Source organism: Rhinopithecus roxellana, chromosome 2 (assembly GCF_007565055.1).
Source record: "Rhinopithecus roxellana isolate Shanxi Qingling chromosome 2, ASM756505v1, whole genome shotgun sequence".
NCBI lineage: Eukaryota > Metazoa > Chordata > Mammalia > Primates > Cercopithecidae > Rhinopithecus > Rhinopithecus roxellana.
Window position 1 is genome coordinate 34,295,056 of NC_044550.1, and position 23,121 is coordinate 34,318,176.

A 23,121-nucleotide genomic window follows, 5' to 3' on the forward strand; every position below is an offset into this window, starting at 1 on the left:
ATAACCTTAGTTAATTAAGCCATTACTAATTACATCCTGCAGATTATTCCATTAGTTAGAGAGCACAGGATTCAGGTCAGCACTTTTTCTTTGCACGCCTGCTCGAAATAAAAAGTGCTTCTAGTAGGTTTATATCTAAACTCAACAGTGTATCTGCCTCTCGCAGATTTATACCTCAATCGCCCCATGGCTTTAGCATCTAGTTTCTCAATTTGTTGTTGTTGTTCGTTCTGCCAGATGTGAGTTGAGACATGGGAGGCATAAGGTCAAATTCCTGAAATTAAGTTAGATTTTGAAAACACACTTGGAAGAGCATTTCTAAAGTTTACCTGTGTACTTAATAAATAAAACCTTAAAATTAGACCCAAATATGAATTGATCCATTTTTAAAATCCTTTGGATCTCCACTTAGTCTCTAGGCACTCTGAGACTATGAAAATTTTTCTGCTAAACTGTACTTCCAAGAAATATATTTTTCCTTTAATGTCAACATATTGAAATCAATATTATTTTCTTTCTACCTTCTTTCCAGGACAACTAAACTACCTCGGATCAAGCCACCAAATATGGCATATCCTTGCAGTAGTGATGTTATATTGGTGGCATCAGTCAACAGTGTATGTCATGCAGTACAGACATAGCAAGCCTTGTCCTGACTATGTTTCACATTTGTGAATTAGGTATGGCCCCCTGGTGAATTCAGTTGTTAAGCAATATATAATGGGGAATTGTATACCCCACTATTTCTAAAATTCCCATTCATTTTCCCTTTTTCCTCTTTAATATGAGTAACACTTTATAAAAATGGGGGAAAAAAGTATACTTAAGGATCTGTAGTAATAGCTGCTTTTCAAAACCCTTAAAACTACTAATTTGCTGCTTGTACAGAAAGTGAAAATTAGTTGGCAATCATAAGAAATATCTGAGTAACAATGATGAATGGGAAACTAGTGTTGAAATAGGATTCATTTTACTTAGCACCAGCTTAATTTCCTTAGGAAGGGCTCATCTCCATTAGAAAATGGAATCATCCTATGTGCTTAACTATTTTCAGTAAATTACCAAGTTTAAGTGCCTAATCAAGTCAAGGGTTGTTTCAGCCTATGCTTAATGCAAGCTAGGATAGTGATTTTAAATAATCACTAGCTTTTAAGTACATGATTTGTGAGAAACTGGCACTTCAGAGATTGTGTCCTTTAGCTGTAAGTTCTTCTCTCCCTAAGAACATTAGATATTTTAGTTTTCCAGAACAAAAGCTTTAAACTTCTCCCGCAAGTTGAGAGAAGGTTTGAGAAGAGGAAAAGAACATGTCATTTTCTATCAGATAAGAATCACATTAGAAACTAAGTACAGGATTAGACAAATTATGTGATCAAATAACATCGTCATTAGCCACCTAAACATTTTCATTCCAGATACTAATTCCATATAACTGAATTCTTGTGAGTGGATTACAGCAGGTTTTTGATCCCAAAATTCCAGAGCTTTCAACTCTGAATTTTTAGTCCTGAATATCCAGTGATGGGGGTTCCCAGCTTTATGGGTGCTACTTTCAAGGCCATAGAATCTAGATGGCCCTGTCTTGACCCTGAAATGAACCTTAAGCCTTAGAACAAAGTCATGCAGATACCCCATTTGATAGTACGCTTATTCACCTGTGCTCTAGTCCTTGGTTTCTGCATGTGCTAGCATTGCATTGATAACTCAGAATCTTGATAAACACTTAATATTTGGACCTGAAGCATTAAACTTTCTCTTTATTGTATATACTTAAAAAAATAGATCTCACTGCCCTATCATACATTGTAGCCCTCTTATTCTTTGGTCTTTCATATGCATTAAATCCCTTAAAGCAGACATTCATAAAAACTTACACTGTTTATTGGAATATAAAATATTACCCAAGTTTCTTAATTAGTTGACATGAGCTGTTTTAAATATTGGTGTATTTTCAGAACAGCAGAATTACTGAATATCAGAAAAAATGTTAATTGATGATGAAGCTCATTTCCCAAAATGCCTTTTGTACATATGATATTTGGAAAGTCACTTTAATGTGCCTCAGTTAATACATCAGTGAAATGTTGTGTTTCTTTTCCAGTGTAGTGTTTTTGGAATATAAATTCTCCATGCTAGTATCTCAGCAAAGAGAATTTCCCCCAGGAGGCTCAGTAAAGGAATACCATGTCTTACCCATCGTGATGATGGAACCCTGCTTTGAAAATGGCCATTTTACCTTATAAGATTAAAATTTTGATCCATATGTTAAGTGATGGAAGATTTTGGTGCAACAGTAGTAGGATATATTTCTCCTAGAGCATCCCTTATTGGCTTACATGATTTTATTGCCTTTAAATAGATATTTTGTCATTTTGGCCAAACAAAAGACACTGAGTAGTTATACTTAAGTTAAAAATGAGAGGAAAGTCATTATTTTAGGTGTGGAGCCATTTTTATTAGAAAACTTTGTCAAAATAAAAAAAATTGAATCATTTCAATTTTTGCAATCCCTGTATTAGTATATGAATACTTGCCATCTGAATTAATACATAAAAAGAGCATACTGTTTTTAAATCAGTGTTTCTTTGAATTTAAAGGGTGTACAGGTCTTTCCGTAGGAAAAATTGTTCCATGTAAACATTTCAACTTTTTATGAAAATGTTAAATATTGTAAGAAAGTTATCCTCTCGTTTTTTCACTGCTTTGATGTATTTATTATAAAGTAGGGAATGAATGAATGAATGAATGTGGATTGCTGTCAACTAGAAACACTTCTGTATGTCAGTCAGCATTTTAATGACCACCTACTGTGTGCACAGCACTACTGGTAAAATTTTGAAGACATTGTTAACATTAAAAAATATTTTAAAGTTGTCTACAAATCTGAGCCTTGTAATGATGTATATTTATTTTTGTTTTTATAGATTAAAATAAGATTAAAATATACTATCCAGTTACAGTACTAAAAAAGACTGGTTTTAATTTTACCAATGTGTGAACTATAAAAGCTTTTGCCTACAGATTTTACAAGTACATTTTAAAATTATCTATGGCTGTTTTAAATTGTCTCGCAATTTATATGGTTGTAGTTAACTCATTTAAGAAACAATTATCTTTCTATATTAAGCCATTTTCAAATAGCAAGACAGTGCTTGTCTTTTTTTGTTATTACACTAACTGCAATTCAGTAAGCTGCATGACAAAATATGTATTATGTAAATAAACCGGGTTTACTAAATATTTTTAAGTGCTGCTTGTCATTCTTTGTAATACATAACAGCTTTAAAATCATATTTTAGAATCAGGAACGAAGATTCAGGGAATGTCTGTCACATCTTATGGCATCCCACCTGGACAGAATATCCGATTTGAAGATTGTGATTGACTGCCATAAAACTATACAACTCTCCATTTGGCAGGTACCTACTAGATAATACTTTGCCCTGTATTAAATGTCAAGGGGCAAAGCCTATTCCTCTGAATTCCTGCTGGTTGCTTTGCTGCATTAGGTCCCTGTCTACTCTAAATCATCATTCCTGGGAATTCTACCTCTGCCCAAGTGTGTAAAGAATCAGCTCACCTATTAGAGAAGGGGTAGAAATACCTTCTATGTGTATTATCACAAAAACTGTGTTTACACTGAAGAGGTGTAAGTATGGTCCTCTGAAATCTTGTACCAGAATTCCCAAGTAGTGTAATGAGGTAATGATCCAGAACTGAAACTACCCTTAAGAAAACATTTTTGGAAGGGAGAGGTAAATAGCAGTAGGGGGTTTCCTGTGAAAAATTAACCTCCATCCTCAAGAGAGCTGAAATGAACAGCCACCAAGGTTCTAGTCCTGCTCTATAAAATCTGAGATCAACATACTACCTAACATGCATGTAATCTCAATTGTGGCAACCATTTGAACTATCTTAATATGTAACAACAAACGTTCAAGCTTTCAATATGAGAATATTAACTACATGTTACATGTGATGCTTGAGCTGGGCTTTCTTAAAAAGGTATTCATTATCCAAAATAAATAGCTCAAATTGCAGCATATATTCATCTCAAATAAGTTAACTATAACTGAATTTGAACAGTAATACACTGCAAACTATTCTTTGTTAATAGAACTTTTCTAATCATTTGTGTTATTTTGCTGCTTTGTACCATTCATTAAAAAGATACAAAGCCCCCTTTTTCACATAACTTTAATGTTACAACTTCAAAAAAAGTTCATTCATAAAAATAAGATGAACCTTTCCACAGGCTGCCAATCTAAAGACTCCAGTTTGTGGAATAATACATAATATTATAACCTTGATGCCAAGCTTACTCCATCGATCCAATAAATAGGTTTTCTCTTTAATGTGTCATAGCCTCTTTTCTGACATAATTGAGGATTACAATGTTATTTAACCAAATAACCAATATTAATTGAACCAAAGATGTTACCAGGTTTTAAGGATTTTTAAAATTTTATAATGTGGAAGCTACAAAACAAGTTATTCAGAAGCCATTACAGAATAGTTTTTGCCTACTGTCATCACTCTGAGTATCAGTAATTATGACTCACTGAAAAAGTCGTGCTGTTAAGTGTTCTTGTAGCAAAAAGTCTTAAGTCAAATGGGTTTTCTTACCTAAATTGTAAACTGTGAGCTCCTTAAGAATAGGGATCTAATCTTAGAAACTTTTCTATTCCACTAGCTGCTACACAATAGGTCCTTAATGTTTGTGTTGTGAATGAAATAATTGAATTTGAATAGAAGTTTACATTCAAACGTCGTAATAAGACAAATAATGAAAAACTCCAAAGTCACTGATTATAAAGAATATGCAATCCATTTGGGATTTATTGCATTTAAAGAAAACAGATTAAAACAGGTATGATAAATAGAGTAAGAAAATAACTTTAAATTTCAAACAAAATATAGTGAATCAGGGACAGAATTCAGTCAAAAAGAATAAGCAATGTAAAGGCAATAAAGTAATAAAATCAGTTAGTGCTTAATTAGATATGGCAGGGGGAAGGGGGTGGGAGGGGGAGACTGAGTCTATCTCATAACTCTTTCCCAGCGATATTTGAGGACTGAAGTTACTTCAGCAAGTATGTTTTGTAACAAGTAGAAATACAATAAAGATGTAAATCTGATTTATTTAAAGGTTAAAGTTATTTGCTTAGTGGTACATAAAAGGCTTCAGAAAATTCAAGTTTAACAAAAAATTGAAGTGTAATCAAAGAAAGTGCACTTAAAGCTGTTTGCCAGCAATTAAAAAGTAGCTTCTATACAGCTTCTATTAGATGACTTTTCAATCACAAAAAGAGCACAGTCATAAAAACAATTCTTTCAAAAGTAGCACTATAAATTTTAAAATAAAACAAAAATAACCCCAAATCATGACCCTTTGCATTATCATCTACCTTATTCTCTTAGTAGCTTTTGTAAACCCTCACTAGGAGTGAATGTTCTCTTAGATATGATTGTGGTTGCAATTCCATTTTTTAAAAATTCACATTAACTCCACAGTAGAGAGATGTGACATGCATGTGTGTACATATTTTTATCTTAATATATAAAACACCACTGAGTATAAAAGTTCTCAAATAAACTATTCATCATTTATGGTATTCTCACAGTAGATATGTCATCTCATTCTCACAGTAGACTGTCAATTCAATAATTGGACCTAAAATAACAAGTTTGCTAAAAAGAAAAAAAAAATGAGAGAAAAAAGTTTACTGCACATTCTAAATATATTAAAAACAAATGTACCCAAGCTCCTCAAAACTAGTGATATTAATACACTTGTACCTTCTAACAGTGCTTACGTGAAGTACCAAAACCTAAAATAAACCAAGCAGAGTAGCTGACTTGTAACAAAACCGCTCTGCCTGGTGAACTTCAGCAGAGAAGAGTGGGCTCCACCTTAGATTTTCCACCAGCAAGAGGACAACAGTCTATCACTCTTAAACAATAAACAGGGTAGGAATGAAAGTTGTGTCTATTTGCAAATCCAGATAATGTCATAACTATGCGCAACACATACACAGGGATTGGGGTAAGGGAAAATAATTACACTCCTAAATAAATGTTCTAGTCAGTTAAATTTTCATCCAGCCTACAACCTTTCCTCCTCCACCTAATATACTTACCATGCAATTTTTGTGTCTTAGCAGATACATTCTTCAATGCCATAAAAAGCTGATCTTTTTAATACTAACATTTTACTGATGTGATAATATTAAAATAAGCAAATGGTCCACTTTTCAAAGGATTATTCAAAATCAACAAGCATTATTAAAGCTGTTAGGAAACAACTTTGGCCTCAGATTTTTGCTAGCTTCATAATAATTTACTTCTCTTAGTGATGTTCAAGTATAACAGGTTTAGTTATAACTACATCCTAAAGAAGCACAGGGGACACCCAAATATTAGGGGAAAAAACCCAGATGTGTGTGTGTGTGTATTTGCTTAGTGGTAAATATAAATATATATAACCTTTCTTCCTTCCTTAAACCAGAATTGAACCATCCCATAATAGAGCCAAACTTTTAGTGAGTGCTGTGTGCCAGGTACTGTGTTAAGCACTTTCATACCTTGGGAGCTTTATTCTCATAATTCTCACAAGGGAATAACCTAAGCATCAGCTGTGTGGAGTGACCTACACCTTGACCATGATTCTGGGGGATGATGAATGAAAATGCAAAATATAAATCTATACTCCTTAGGAAAATGCCTCTACTACAACACAAAGGAATCTCTCCATTTATATCCTGTTGAACCCCCAATTGAATCCTGTATCTTTTCTCCGAGCTACAATCTTGAAAGAAGAAAGTCACTGTGCTGTGTTATAACATTAAGAATGTAAATATTTTAAGTTGTCAGAGTTGTTTCCTCAGAATTTATAAGCCAAAAGGTCTATATCTGTGTCGGAATCATTTAAAATTATTCAGTGTATTGAAAAGCAATTAAAACTCTAGGTATTTCATGTTTACATCCGAAGGAGACCACATTAGTTCATCCTCTACCCCTTTTCTAAATGATGAAACTCATGAGGTCTAGCAGAGACCAAGGACTAATACAATCAAGAAGCATATTGTGTACACCTCAACAGATTTTCATTTAAAAAAATTGTTTGATACAAACCTACTGTAGTTCATGAATTTACTATGTGTAATCATCAACTCTTCACTTTTAAAAGAAAGTATCACTTGAATCTATTTTGTAAAGTTTTTAAACATCTACTTGAGCATTTGCATTAGCAATATTAATCAACCTGAGAATCAGAAGAAAAAAAAAAGGTGCGAACACATTTGCCTTTGGCACAAGGACAAGTAATTGGTGCAGTCCAGCTCTAAAAGTACAACTCTAAATAATAATGTAATGCTTGGTCTGCCTCTGCTACATTGTGATTCACATATTGCTTCCCTATCTACAAATCTGTATTTGATTTAGCATATAAGAGAAGGGAAAAAGCAATAAAAAGACAAATAAGTGGTTTAGTTACATATACTTTGCTTCTTTCTGAGTTCAGAACTGTGAAAAGAGGCAAATAGCTTATCCCATTGGGGCACTATAATTAAGAGATTCCTAATAAAATTACTCATAAAATATACTTTAATTGGGTTCGAAGAGAGTTAATTTAAAATATAAAAATCAAAGAGTGCGCCAGTTGATGAGTGTCCACTCCTTTCTGTAAATAGCATTAACTGTTCTAGAAACTTCCAAATGTTAATCTGATAGCGCAGCACAATTATAACTTAAAATAGTTACAGACACAGGAAGCACAGATACTATATTCACATTAATTCACATATGTAATCTCTATCATTAAATGATTTCTATAAAATCTCAAGTTTCTAATTAGGATTTGTGGTGTAAAAAAAAGGCAAATTGGTAGCTGGGTTCTTTTCAGTAAAGACACAATCAACTAGCAGAGTTAAGATGCTAGGCCACCTTATATGCATTTTAGGATCTGGTGTATTAGTGCAGAGGTACTTGCAGCAGGATGCATGAATCCTGCCTTTATATAAGGCTTTGTAGGTGTCACCATTCTGTGCACTTTATTCAATCTACTCCACCCCCCAAACCTAATAAAAATAATTGTTGCTTATGATTTGGGGAATATTTGGTGAAGTTGCTAATAAAGTACATTAAATGCAACATGATTTCACATTGTAAATGTCTTAAAAATTGTTTCCGCTACATATTTTCTTTATAAAATTTTTATATAACCCTTGTCCTCACTCCAATTTTTCCAATAATCTGCTTTATTAGGGCCATGACAATAAAAGTCTGGGGCAAGAAGCCATTCATAAAGTGTTTCTAAAGTAGTGAACATTTTCTATTCTATATCATTTTTTCTTCTTATAATTTCTTTGCAAATGTCAGATATTCCTCATATTTTTGTTCTAGGCTTCTATGCGATAGTCCATTTTTTAAGTTATGTTTTAATTGACAAAAATTATATTTATCATGTATAACATTGTTTTGAAATATGTAAATTGTGGAATAGTTAAATTGAGCTAATTACACATTTTTTCATATGCTTATCATTAGATATTCCATATTAATGGCACTTGTTTTTAAAAATGAAACAGTTTTAGGCACAATAGTCAGTTACTTCTGGCTCTGCTTTGTGGAGAAAGGTATATGGACTGAAATCTCTGCACTCTCCAGATAATTACTTTCTAATGCTTTAAGATAACTAGACTGTTTTTAACTGTCTGGAAATTAGAAGAGACCTTAAAAAAATTCACAAGTGTAACTAGTGTATGTACAAATAACCCTAATTTTAGGGATATGCACACAAAAATGACATTCTGATATCAAAAATAAGTTTTACTGTCGCTTCTCAGTGGCTACACACCTGGAAAGGTGCCATGTGCTTTCACTGGAAGTACCACACTTGCATTTCTGTATTGTGATGTCAGTAGCAGAAACTTAGAGCTTGCAATTTAGCTCCCTTTCTCCTGAAGAGGCATCAAGTTCCTACCCTGCAGAGATATTTCGTTTTTCTATTTGGTTTATTTAGAAATCACCTATTCTGATTGATCTTTAAGAATGAATGATATAAAGAGCTACCAAATTCTTTCAAATTCATGAAACTATTCATACTTTCTTGAAACAGGAGTTAATGCCAAGAATCCATCAGAAGTATCTACTGTTTAGAAGGAAATGGAGCAGCACCAAATGGGTCCAATTCGACTGGTTGGGACTGTTGGGACTGATGTGGAGTGATGCTTTGCACCACAAGTTCTGTAAAGGGCACGGCACCAAAATCATCCATTTTCAATACATCTGCACTATGGAATGACCCATGTAGTGAATTTTGTCTTGGCCGTCCTGGCAGGACAGTATTGTGATCAGCACGGATGTCGCTCAGGCCCTGATGTGGAGGGTGCCATGACAGGTCTGCAGAATGGAACGGCTTGGCACCGAAGGGGTCCAACAGGCTCTCCTCAGGTTGTAAGACATTGCCCCTATCTTTCCCATCAGTCAGTGCAACACTGATGTTCTCCTTGGAGTCTGAGATGGTTAAAAATTCATTGCTACTTTGAGAGTCTCGGCGGCCCACTTTTTTGTGCCTGCGAGCCCTCTCTGGAGTGCGATAGGTAGGCTTCAAAGTCTTCTTTGTGCTAGTTGGCGTGCCATGATGCCGCTTCCCATTACTTTTGGACATATCCTGCTTTGTGCGCCTTTGGCGAGAGGACAGTTTCTGTAAGCTGCGCTGTTTGACTTTTTGCTGCTGGCTCCCCGTTATTTCATCAAAGGGCACAAGCCCAAAAAGGTCCTCGTTGCTTTCACTTTTACTTGTTGATGTGAGGAAGGGTTGAAATGGAGTGGAGCCAAATACATCTACACTTTTGGGATAACCAGGGATAGTATGTGCCTCAGGCCCCCCCGCATGGCATTCTTGGACATTCACCTTCTTGCTAAAAGGCGCCTTTGTGAACACATCAAATTCCTCCTGCTCGAGTCCTGCAGCAGGAAACCTGTGTTGAGGGAGGTTCTTTTCATTCTTTTCTTGCTGGGGCTGTTGAGCACGCACTGCAAAGAAGGGGACAGCGCCAAATACATCAAACTCCTGTTTGGGAGTCTCCACCCCAACATCAGAGGATAATTGGGCTGAGGTGAGGAGTATTGTATTAAGATCTTGGGTTGGTCCACTGCCAGATTTGTCTCTGTAGACAGAGCTCATGTCACTGTACTTTGCTTTAGCCTGCTCATAATCAGAATCAGAGCTATGTTTCTCCTCTTCTTCCTCATCTTCAGAATCCATGAGGAGAGGCCTATGACCCAGATTTTCTGGTTCAGTATCATCATCATTAAAATCTCCTTGTTCCCCCTGAAGAACTTCTTCATCATCTTGCTCTTCCTCTTCACTGCTCTTAGGAGAAGGGGGATCTGATTCAAAATCACTTTCAGATTCATCATTCCCCTTTTGCACTTGACCCTGTACTGAGGTTTTCTTTCCAGTCCGCTGATCTTTAGATGCTGGACTTGTTTTGCCGTTCTTGAGAGGGTTTGCAGTGCCATTTTCTTGATTTATAGATGAACGTTCAGCTTTCTTTTCAGGAGAACCTGCAAGTTCAAAGAAAAATTATTACAGCATTCCAATGCATTTCAGAATCCTCTTGCACTAAATGTTAATATTTATTATACACAGCATTACAAATCCCTCATACGAGCTCCCTTAGAGGAAAGAATAATGTTGTCAATTCTTTGTCATTAGACTTAGAGAATGCATTTGACCTCAAGTAGACGGTTAAGTCTTAACATAAACAGACTTACTCATATCTGGACCCTACACCCTGCCTCCTCATCATACTCTGACAGCCAAATTTTATTTATAGCACTCAGAATGTAGTAGACTAGCAAATTTTCTTCACCCCACCACCAAAATAACATTATTCCGCTAATTCTGAAACCTCAGATCTCACATTCACTAAACACCTTCTGCTTATATTTCAACTGTTGTAAAGTTTTCTCATGGAGATCCACAAGCACGAACAGGCTGCCTGCTCAATTACATATTTGTTTCATTATTTTTTTTAATCAGCATTGTATTTTTTATAAACCAGTATCTTTTGAATTGAGTTAGCATGAATGGCCTGATCAAAGCTAAGGACCAGATACTAAATGGAGACTGTACCAAGAACATCTGTCTTCTCTAGATGATATATCTTCCTTTAATTATAATATCTATACCTTACATTAAAAGCGAGATGCCTTTAAAAACAAATCTAAACCGTCTGGAGATGTTTTTAGCTCAGAATCCATTCAGTCACTTCATTTTCTGAGTTCATTCAACCAAAGAAATATAGGGCACTTTACTATACACATAGTACATTGGTGAGTAGAAGAAACATGGTTTCTGCTTTCAGAGGTTTACAATCAGAGGTTGCAAGTAAACACAAATTGTGACCAGTGCTCTGAAATAAAGGAGAGCAGGGAAATGGGTGCATAAACCTACTTTGGACAGTTGGTAAAGACCTCCCTAAGGAGATGACAGGACTGAACAATGAGAAGCAGCCAGCCATGCAAAGGATAAGCTGGAAGCTGCTTCCAGTAAAAGCAATGGCATATATGAAGACATATTTAAGAGGCTGAAAATAGGCTCTTATGGCTGGAACATAGTGAGCAAGGGAGGATCAGGTACAAGATGAGGTAAGGAAGACTGGAAAAGGCCAGACTGTGAAGGTTCTTTAAGGCCACAATAAGCAGCGTAGATTTTATTCAAAATTCAGTGTATAATGGAAGCTATTATTAAAATGGGTGTCATGATTAGGTTTACATTAAAAAAAAAAAATGACTGCTCTATAGAAAAAGACTAAGGGGGCCAAGTGCAGTGGCTCACCCCTGTAATCCCAGCACTTTGGGAGGCCAAGGCGGGTGGATCACGAGGTCAGGAGTTTGAGACCAGCCTGGCCAACATGGTGAAACCCCATCTCTACTAAAAATAGAAAAATTAGCCAGGCATGGTGGCGGGTGCCAGCTCAGCTGAGTCAGGAGAATCACTTGAAACTGGAAGGCAGAGGTTGCAGTGAGCCAAGATCGCACCACTGCACTCCAGTCTGGGCGAAAGAGCGAAACTCTGTCTCAAAAAAAAAAAAAAAAAAAAAAAAAAAAGACTAAGGGGAGATAAGAAAGGGAGTTTAGGCAAAAGGAAATTATAGTAACGATAGTAACGCAAATTAGAGATTTTGGTGGCCTAGATGACATGACAGTGGTGGCAGAGTGGATCAAAGTAGAAAAAGTAGAGATGGAAAACTCTTGGTGGATGGCAGTACCATTAACAGAAAGAAAAGAATGAGTGGCATGATAGAAACCCATTTACCCTGATGTGATTATTATGCACTGTATACCTGTATCAACATATCTCATGTACCCCATAAATGTATATACCTACTATGTACCCACACACACAATTTTAATGAGCATACATTTTTTAAAAATGAATAGTTGGAAAGTGAAGAGGAGTACTAAAAATTTTGTTTGGAGACGTTAAGCTTGACATATGTGTGAGACAGCATTTAAGTGTACAGCAGTTAGGTATCTGTGACTTGAAAACAATGGTTAGTTTTTGGCTGAAGAAAATAGATTTGGGAGTTATCACCATGCAGTCGGTATGCAGGGAGAGCTACAAGACTAAAGGACATCACCTCGGAAGAAAACATAGAAGAAAAGAAGATCCAAAACTGAGCCCTCAGTATAAAACATTCAGAAGTCAGCAGAGGAAGATGAACATGCAAAACAAACTACAAAGTAACAGCCAGAGAGGAGGAAGAAAACAGCTGAGTGCAATGTCACAGAAATGGAGAGAGAAGAATGTTTGCAGGGAGGTAACAGACAACTAAGCTGGATGGTGCAAAGAGGTCCGGTAAACTAAGGACATAAAATGGCCACTGGATCTGGTCATCTTGTATAGTTTGTTGGCAATATTGACATGAGTTGTGGTGCTAAAGAAAGTGTGGGAGACAAGTATGTAGAGAATACCACCAGGTTATATTTTAATGCAAATATAATCTTCTGCCAGTTCCTTAAAACCAGCCAAGAGCTACATGCTGTATTTGTTATCCTTCCAGATTAAAAGCAAATCAAATGCAGATTCTCAAGTTTGACTTCTTCGCTATACCGCATATTTATGATATTAAAAACAAAGTTAATTTTAGATTAGTGAATTTATTGTCATGAATTTTTATTCAAAAGCAAACTATGGGAAGAGGGGAAAAATAAAACGAAACAAAATATGTACGGTTCCAGATGATTTCCCATCATCCCTGACTGTGGACCATTCAACGTATTATTCCTCGAGTTGCATACCCACCCACAGCCACAACATTCACACCTCACGCCTGCTCACGGACACCTCCAAGTAACATTCCAATGTTGCCCAAAGTGTATTCTGCAGAGGCTATTTCCCTAACAAGAACCAAGCCAAACAGTTCTGTGGTCTCAAGCAAACAAGTCTATGAAATGGGGCACTCTGCATTCTGCCTCCACTCCTACTCACCTGGAGTATGCGCATTAAAGAAGCTAATGAGTCCTACACAAAAGAATCTAATTCTATGAACCCTAGGATTCCCCAAATTGTCTTCACTACCCTTTTATTTACATGTAATGCCTGTTAACCTTTAAAACCAACTGTGCAAAAGTGCTTTGGGAAACGCTGCTATACAACTTATCTTGAAATTTTCCATTTCTAGGGCACTTTAGTTGTGTTCCTGAAGGTCTTCTGGAACATTTAACATAGGACAGATATTTCATCTTGGAGAATGTCATTTGGAAGTGAATTTAAATTCACCTTTTTAAAATTAATACATTGTAATCCCTAGTTTTCTTAAAATTTACTGTTTTCATTATCCAACTGGCTACCATTACTTTTCAGAGGACATCTGTCACTTTATACTTCCCATTCTGTTGGCCCTTTGTCGGTTTATCAAAGTTGTATTAATACAAATACACATTTATAATTGTCAGTGTGGGTATAAATCTGTGGGTTTTTAACTTACTATTTTTAATGCATCTTTTCAGGTATCAACATAGTCCATTATTTATTCTGATAGAAATATGATAAAATTTTGTGTATATAACTGTTCACTATTTAGCAATAGAACATTTAGGTTGTTTCTAGTTTTTCGGCATTTTAGATACAACCATGATTCATGCACTTTTTCCTTCAGGGAGTAAAAAGGAAACCCTCCTTTTTTAGTATCAATTTCACTTTATTTATATACTATTATTCCCTCCTTATGGGTAATTAACACAGCTAATAAAGCTAACCCAATAATAATCCTGACAAGGTCAACACTATTCCACTCTTTCTTTATACACAAAATGGGATAACACATTTTATTTCACAGAGCTGTTGTGAAGAAAGGACTTAAAACGCCGCCTGACACATAATAAGCACTCTACCATCATCATGCCCAGGGAATGGCCAAATTCAATTATTTTATCCATCATACTCAACACGCTTCTAGTAACTTTTCTGGGCCCAATGGTTGCAGGTGAATATAAATGAGGGAGAAGTGTGGGGAGAAGCAAGTCTATGGCTAATTCAAGAGCTGAGATCCACTTCAGAATTGACCAGAAGTAAGCAGACAAACAAATGTATATCCACACAGCATAAGGGTGCATTTTAGATCCTGGAAATTATATTTTTGATTTTTAGACAGCTATATTTGGGAACACAGTATAAGAAATGGAAACACACTTTCAAAAGAGCAAGAAAAGATACCATCATCTATACCACCTTTGTGGTTTCAGATTACATCTGCAAATAGTACAGGCAATTGGGGAAATTTTCTGTTGATGTAGATAGACTGGTTTTAATTATTTTGCCCCCCTACATAAAACTAAAATAACAATCAAAAATATTTATCCAAATTCCTGTTTTCTCCCATATTCTTGCAACCCACACTGACATTGTTTAAATATTTCACTCTACACTTTTACTGCTGTCATAAACTTATAAAAAGTAAAGAGCAATAATGAGGCTCTCTGAAAGCATACTAAGAGAAACTATTAATCCTTTTATCTCTCCAGCACCACCTACTGAGGAAGAGTTAGGATCCAGGCTGCAAGTTACCACGATCCAAGGTAAGTTTCTCTTTCTGCAGTAGCAGTGATCTACTTAATCATCTATTCATTATGAAACTATAGAAGAGCTGGGAAAGAAAGGTGAATTACACAAAAATAAAAAGTATTTCAGTATATTCTAAGGCTTTCAGTCCTATTCCATAGACATAAAAGACTGTCAGAGTATTTTAAGTTATAAAGTTGGTTATAACCATACGATGCACAGCACTTTAGAATGTGACCTCTAGCTAAGAATGCCATAAACATTTATACTCCATTTATTTGCCTAAATATATTCCTGTAATTAAAAAAAAAAATTCAGATATTCCCACTATTTGTGTCTGGGGCCAGGTTCCCACTAGTTGTTAGATTAAATAATACACATTTGATTTACTATGAAATTTAATCAGGATTATTTCACTGCTAAAGTTAATTTTCCAAAAGTATAAGCCTAAATATGTTGCTTTATAATTCAATATATCCTAAATCCTAATAATCCCCATATTTACTGAGATCTGTATTATTAACATAAAAATAGCTGTTCTTCAAGTAGGTGGGAGATGGGGGTATAATATTTAGAATAAGTACTAAGAACATGTATTTACAGCATTAAAAACTGTGTAGATGGTGCACAGAATCATAACTCATTTACATTATTTTACTATACTGTAAAATTTCATATATTCACCCATTGTTTTTATTTTTGGCTCTAAGAAAGGTATTTCTTTTTTTTTTTAACTAAATACAGTAGAATGATATTTTGATGGTTTCTAGTCAAGATATTCTTTATTTATGTTTTTGTGCTTTGGAACTACGAACTAAAAATTTTAGCTTTTTTATTATCTTAGGAAGTTGCATGTTAATTGGTGACACAAAGCAAGTTCACTAATTATGCAGTGATTTAGTAAATAAATGCCATGCAAAAATCTATATGATCAACCAATATCTGTAAACAAAACTTAACAGAGGGTTAATCAATTAATTGAGAGCTGTTACTTCAAATGCTGTTTCCCAACTAAGAATGAACCAATAGACCATTAGTCAAAACATAATACTAAGTAGATATTTTGGGAAAAAAAACTCAAAATAGGAATACATTAATATATTCCACATATTTATACAAAAATATGGAATTAAATTTTCTTTAGGCAGCTTTGGTACAGAGTTACTAAGAACCAAATTTTCAAAGATTCATTATTGTAGATGGAATTATAACTATCTTATTTTCAGAGCCTAGTTAAAATAATAAAACCATAGACTTTCACAATATATAATTATGCTGTTATTAATTAAGCCATAATTAATAATTAAGTCATTTCAAGTAGAATTTAAATGAAAGTATACGTCTACTTAACAGAAGAACTTGGAACAGAATACAAGTCTCAACATCAAATGCAGTGCTCTTTCAATTCTTTATTTCTGTTGAATTCTACTATCTGAAAATGACAGCAAATCCTCATCTTTTCAAGTTGAGTCTGATTGCTGGAAACCATCAAAATTCATTCAGAGCCAAATTCTGAGAATAAGGTGAGTGACTAAGACAATGCAGATCTGGGCAATTTATTAAGAACAGCAATAATAATAGGTTATAAAGTTTTAAATTATCTTGTGTGGCTTCTAAATAGTCTCTCAGGGAAATTAAAAGTATTGCAAAAAATGTTTGAGCAATGAAGTACCACTCAAATAAGTGTCAAGAGGACACAAATGGTACTTGAATCAGAAATGAATCAGAGGAAATAGGAACTAATATCCTGAAGCACAGTGCCAAGGGTTTTTCATATATTACCTCTTATCTCCCTACTATTAGGCCCCCACAACATTTTAGGGCAAAAAATGCTCTATAAGGTTTACTATGATCTTTCTTAGAGCTTTTTTCTCTTCAATCTTATTAACCACATTTTCAGAAACTTTCCTTGTTTTCCATGTTAGTTCACTGTCATGACTTCCTACCATTTCAAAAAATATGCATTGTTAACACTCAAAACTCAGTCCTTGGATTTCTCTTAGCTCTCTGCACTTTTTCCTTTTGGTGGCCTTAATACTCTTTCATAGCTCCAATTATATCTTGAAAGCTTAAGAAAGGATTTTGGGAGATTTAGTCTAACTTTTTTTACACAAAAGAAATTTGAGACCTGCCCAAATTTAAGGCTATATATCAAAGCCATAATGACTTCTCTGCTGACATTGGCTTAAAACTCTCATCTGTAAATTCTACAATTAAATTACCAGTAGAATATTATCACCAGCAAAATTTCAACATAGTTTATCACCAACACACTACAAATACAAACACAGACTTGTCTTGCATTTATTTTTTATCCTCATTAAAAAACTATACCCGAAAAATAAAAGTCACGAACAGGATGAAGACTCTTTTGTTGAACCTGTATGACGAGTACCCCGTATTATAGAGGTTTTTTTTCTTTATATTCTGTAGGGTTAAGTTCTAAAAATACTATAAGGCTTTATCAACGAACAAAAGAATAAACTTTACAAAATTTATGAGAGATAAACATCCAAATAAGCCTGAGTTTTCTCATCTAGAAAACAGAGCCAATAATAGAACTTAGGTGACAGGGCTGATCTTAATATAATTCATTTTATTTAGTGAATATTCACTAAATATTGGGTAGGAGTGTGTGTTAGATTATGAATGTGTATTTTGATAATGAATTCATTCAGCAGGGTACCATATGGGATACAAAGATGAGTAAGACAATACCTGACGACTTCAAGAAGCTTATTCACTTAAAAATTTGTGAAATAGGCCGGGCGCGGTGGCTCAAGCCTATAATCCCAGCACTTTGGGAGGCCGAGACGGGCGGATCACGAGGTCAGGAGATCGAGACCATCCTGGCTAACATGGTGAAACCCCGTCTCTACTAAAAAATACAAAAAACTAGCCGGGCGAGGTGGCGGGCGCCTGTAGTCTCAGCTACTCCGGAGGCTGAGGCAGGAGAATGGCGTAAACCCGGGAGGCGGAGCTTGCAGTGAGCTGAGATCCGGCCACTGCACTCCAGCCTGGGCGACAGAGCGAGACTCCGTCTCAAAAAAAAAAAAAAAAAAAAAATTGTGAAATAATTATGTACATTTATGCATTCAGAAACATGCTAATCTGACTCTAGTGATCTGGAAAATGAGTGACCAAGGTAATAACAATTGGATAATTTTGAAAAAGAAGCTTATATTCACCAAAATAAATTTAAGAACATGAATTTGCCCATTCTGTGCTTGTAAGTCTTCATAAAAGGCTAATTTTAGGCCTTTTATGAAGGTGTTAAAATTTGACAATGAATTCATTCAGCAAGATATTGTATGCCATACAATACCTTGGTGTTAAAATTTCAGACTTCATAGCCTTGCACAGTCCAAATAAGGATTCTAAACTCAAAAGTTAAAATTTGTAGTCAATGCCTAAAACATTTCTTAGGCTACATTTTCATATATTTGTTCTAGCATTTTTTTAAACAAATACTTCATAAAAAGATTGAGATCCTAGTTAATGCCACACTATTTTAAACAAATATTGCAATATATTCTTAAATAAACCTTTATAAACTATACCAAAAAATTCAAAATATTTAGAAAATATCCAATGTGAAGAGAGAAGTATGTTTGCATCATACTATGCATATTACCACTCTTCTAGAATCAGGTTTTCTTTTAGAGGGCAGTTGTTCTTTTAGTTATAAAACAGGTGGTACATTTTTAATCATATAAGAAGCTTCCAGTGTCAAGGAAATTTTGTTTTGATGTTCTTTTCTTAGCTGTCAGATTATAGAAGATAAATGGCTTGAAACTTCTATTGTAATTACATGCCTTCTGTTGTCTCATCATTGAGGGTGTAAGGGAGGGGCTGTAAGACTTTAAAGTTCACTTTGAATTGGCAGCATACTGCCTGCCTTCATCTCCCAGCAATTTACCATGTTAGTCCCAAGGATTAGTGGATTAGGAGAAGGTTTTATCAAAATCTGTACTGCTTCTCAGAAGGCAGGCCAAATGACACGGTTTGAGTATAAGAAGAGAATCCTAATAGTTGTGAACAGTATTTCCCAGCCAGATGAAAAATGCCATAAAACTGACATTTCCATTATGTTCTCATATTAATAAAATTTTTATTTAAAATAGATTAATGCTTTGTTTTGCTATTTATAGACTAGAGTTTAGAATGAGACAAAGCCAGATTCCTACTTATAAACTGTGTAAGCTTAAGCAAGTCACTGAACCTTTCTGAGCCTCATTTTCTACTCTATGTATGCAGTGGAATTCAATATATCATAACTATTATTGCTAACATCCTGAAGTTCTTCAAGAATCATACACTAGAATCGAAAATAAACAATACCTCATTGTAGCTTAAAAAACGGCCCAGCATTTGGACTGATAATCTGTAAATGTTATGTTCCAACAAATATTTGCTATATGTAATATAATGTTTCCCAATCCTAAATTCAATTTAACTTCCTATTAGATAATAAAGCTCACGAGGTGGGTCTAGGGTCTTTGGGAGCATTGAGGAAGTTCACCAAACCTAATTAAAAATTAAACACAATATAAGAAATTTAAAACTTCAGTGACCTAATTAATATGGCCTACATGTCACTAAAACTCTTCAAATACAATTTTAGAATTTCAAGAACACTACGTTTTAGAAGTTGTAGGTGTTTATTAAAATTGGGTGGTCCACTCTACATTATATAATTCACAGAGCCACCTATCCTATGTTGGTATACAAACTAACTGTAAAACAGTGCCCTGAGGAGAAGAAATGGAATGGGTTTCAGGAAAGGGAATGAATAACATGCTTTAAATATGATTTTTATGAGTATAATGTAATGAACACTGGTAGTTAATCCTTTAGTGAAAATAGGAATGGCACTATTTTAAACAGATACTGGTAGTGGAAATCCTCACAAACAGGTTCTATATTTTAACGGTTTCATTCAGAAGAGAACACTAGCATAATAGTCACTCATTTAATCCTTTCAATTATCTTATCAAGTAGCCAGTACTATCTTCAATTTAAGATAAATTTTACAAGAAGTTTGGGCTGGGCACAATGGCTCTTGCCTGTAATCCCAGAACTTTCGGAGGCTGAGATGAGAGGATTGCTTGAGGCCAGGAGTTTGAGACAAGCCTAGACAACATAGTAAGACCTAGTCTCTACAAAAAAAAAAAAAAAAGGAGCTGAGAATGGTGGTGCACACCTATAGTCCCAGCTACTTAGGAGGCTAAGGGAGGAAGATTGCTTGAGCCTAAGAGGTCGAGGCTGTAGTAAGCCTATGATCATGCCACTGCACTCCAGCCTGGGCAACAGAGCAAGACTCTTATCTCAAAAAGGAAAACAAGTTTGCCAATACTCAACATCAAATGGTTAATCTGTGATAGAACTAAGATTTTTTTTTTTTTTTTTTTTTTGAGACAGAGTCTTGCTCTGTCGCCCAGGCTGGAGTGCAGTGGCCGGTTATCAGCTCACTGCAAGCTCCACCTCCCGGGTTTACACCATTCTCCTGCCTCAGCCTCCCGAGTAGCTGGGATTACAGGCGCCCCCCACCTCGCCCGGCTAGTTTTTTGTATTTTTTAGTAGAGACGGGGTTTCACCATGTTAGCCAGGATGGTCTCGATCTCCTGACCTCGTGATCCGCCCGTCTCCGCCTCCCAAAGTGCTGGGATTACAGGCTTGAGCCACTGCGCCCGGCAGAACTAAGATTTTAACTCAGGGTTTTATAATTCCAAAGTCAATGGTCTTTCTGAAAAACTACATTACTAACATCAGTTTTGTAACCTGACATAAAAGGTAAATATAATTCATGATAATTAAAATATCAACTTATGGAATAAAATATAACATCTGCATACAGCAGATTATTGATACAATTATTTGATTCTTGAATAAATGGATCATTATAAATTTAACTTTCCCAGAAATCAATGTTTAAAATTAAGAAGAGAAAAAACTAGACTTGATTCATTTTAAGACACAGTCTGCCAAAATGTTATATTCGCTAATCTTCCTAAAAGTCTGGAAATGATATCATAAACTAAGGCAACAAATAAATCAGAAAGATCATTCTTTGTGGCCAAAGTAAGGTAGGCCAGCTGACTGTGCCAGATTGTGAATACATGAATTATCCTTAATTTCCTATCACAAACCTATTTACAGCTGTTCCCAGTCTCAAGGAGAAAAATTTTTATGTCTTGTTAGACACTCATTTTTCCAACTGTGCTACTGACTTTCTCTCTCCAGAATACTGTTCTTTAATCCTTCTCCTTCCTTCACTTTCAATCTTTCTATATACAGTTGAGCCCTGAACAATGAGGGGATTAGAGGCATCAACCTCCGACCACCGTCAAAAATCCATGTGTAACTTTTAACTCCTCAAAACTTAACTGCTAATAGCCTACTGCTAACCAGAAGCCTTGCTGATAACATAGAGTCAACTAATACATACTCTGAATGTTATATTATACACTATATTCTTAAAGTAAGTTAGATAAAACAAAATGTTAATAAGATATATTTACTACTAATTAAGTGAAAGTAGATTATCATAAAGGTCCTCATCCTCATCGTCTTCACACTGAGTAGGCTGAGGAGCAAAGAATGGGGGTTGTTCTTGCTGTCTTAGGGATAGCAGAGGCGAAAGACAATCAGTGTATAAAGGAATCCATACAGTTTAAACCCGTGTTGTTCAAGGGTCAACTGTATATATAAACACTCCCACATCACATAATTTTCTTGTCTTGCCCATGTAAAATCTAAATTCTTCCCTTAATCCTTACCTACCTACCTTTCTCTGTTCTCAGTACAGCTGGACTCTTCGAAAGAATAATCTGTTGCTCAACTTACTCAACTCCCATTCACTTCTCAAATCCACTGCAATCAGGATTCCAACCGTATTATTCTTGCCACGATTAAATAATTACAAAATGCTAAATCTAAAGGACTAGTCCCAGTCACCTTACCCCTGTGAACATTTCAAAAGATATGCTCAATCCTTTGGAAAAATATATATATATTTTCTTTTCTTTTTTTTTTTTTTTTTTTTTGAGAAGGAGTCTCGCTCTGTCTCCCGGGCTGGAGTGCAGTGGCCGGATCTCAGCTCACTGCAAGCTCCGCCTCCCAGGTTCACGCCATTCTCCTGCCTCAGCCTCCCGAGTAGCTGGGACTACAGGCGCCCGCCACCTCGCCCGGCTAGTTTTTTGTATTTTTTTAGTAGAGACGGGGTTTCACCGTGTTAGCCAGGATGGTCTCGATCTCCTGACCTTGTGATCCGCCCGTCTCGGCCTCCCAAAGTGCTGGGATTACAGGCTTGAGCCACCGCGCCCGGCCTGGAAAAATATATATATATTTTCTTTCTTCAGCTCTCCTGTACTTCTCCTGTCTCTATGGTCCTTCTTTCTCTATCTCTTTTCCTAACCCCCTGTCTTGCCTCTTCACTGCTAGAATTAACCTGAATTTTCTTCTCATCCCTCTTCTAGTCTCTTCTAACTGGCATGAACTACCACTTTCTTTATGGTAAACCTGATGGCCAAGATTTCTGTCCTGGATGTCTTCTTTTGTGTCTAAATTCCTACTAAAAAGATTCCAATGCCCCTACAGACAACTCAAACTCAACCTATGTGAATGTGAACTCTTCTTGACCTACCCTATATTCTCCCTTTCCAGAAAAGAACTTCACCAATTTTGCCAAAACAAAAGTCTGCTAATCATTTTAGGTTCCTCTCTTTCCTTCAAGGTCCCCTGCTCCTTCCCGTATGGTTACTAAATCCTATATATTCTGTCCCTCTCTTCTCTCTCAGGCTGTCATTTCAAGCATGGAGTCTTTTGCAATAGATTTATTTTAAAAGAAGGAGTCTCACTATGTTGCCTAGGCTGGAGTGCAGTGGCTATTCATAGGCATGATCCCACTACTCATCAGCACAGGAGTTTCGACCTGCTCCACTTCCAACCTGAGCCAGTTCAGACTTCCTTAGGCAACCTGGTGGCCCCCTTGCTTCCAGGAGGTCACCATATTGATGTCAAACTTAGTGAGGACACAGGATCAG

At 35.7% G+C, this 23,121-nt stretch overlaps 2 protein-coding genes across 8 annotated transcripts in view; one reads left to right on the forward strand and one right to left on the reverse strand.

The window, feature by feature from the left end:
* Positions 1-16,654, forward strand: part of PAQR3 (progestin and adipoQ receptor family member 3) — a 35,131-nt gene extending 18,477 nt beyond the window's left edge. For 2 of the 7 annotated variants that reach the window (XR_004052811.1, XM_010358679.1), the window contains one exon: positions 533-3,240. Coding sequence is in view for 6 of the 7 variants with exons in the window: in XM_010358679.1 (XP_010356981.1) it covers positions 533-675 (143 nt within the window). In the remaining variant the exon portion in view is untranslated. Of the gene's footprint in view, positions 1-532; positions 3,241-3,299; positions 3,420-9,118; positions 9,245-15,039; positions 15,094-16,429 lie in introns of those variants that run through there. The other 5 variants (XM_030915511.1, XM_030915515.1, XM_030915508.1 and 2 more) reach the window with 5 other exon arrangements.
* The window catches only part of BMP2K (BMP2 inducible kinase), a 147,083-nt gene continuing 128,771 nt past the window's right edge, over positions 4,810-23,121 (reverse strand). Inside the window, 1 exon segment of the mRNA XM_030915500.1 lies at positions 4,810-10,572. Within this exon segment, the coding sequence (XP_030771360.1) occupies positions 9,149-10,572 (1,424 nt within the window). The 3' untranslated portion in view covers positions 4,810-9,148.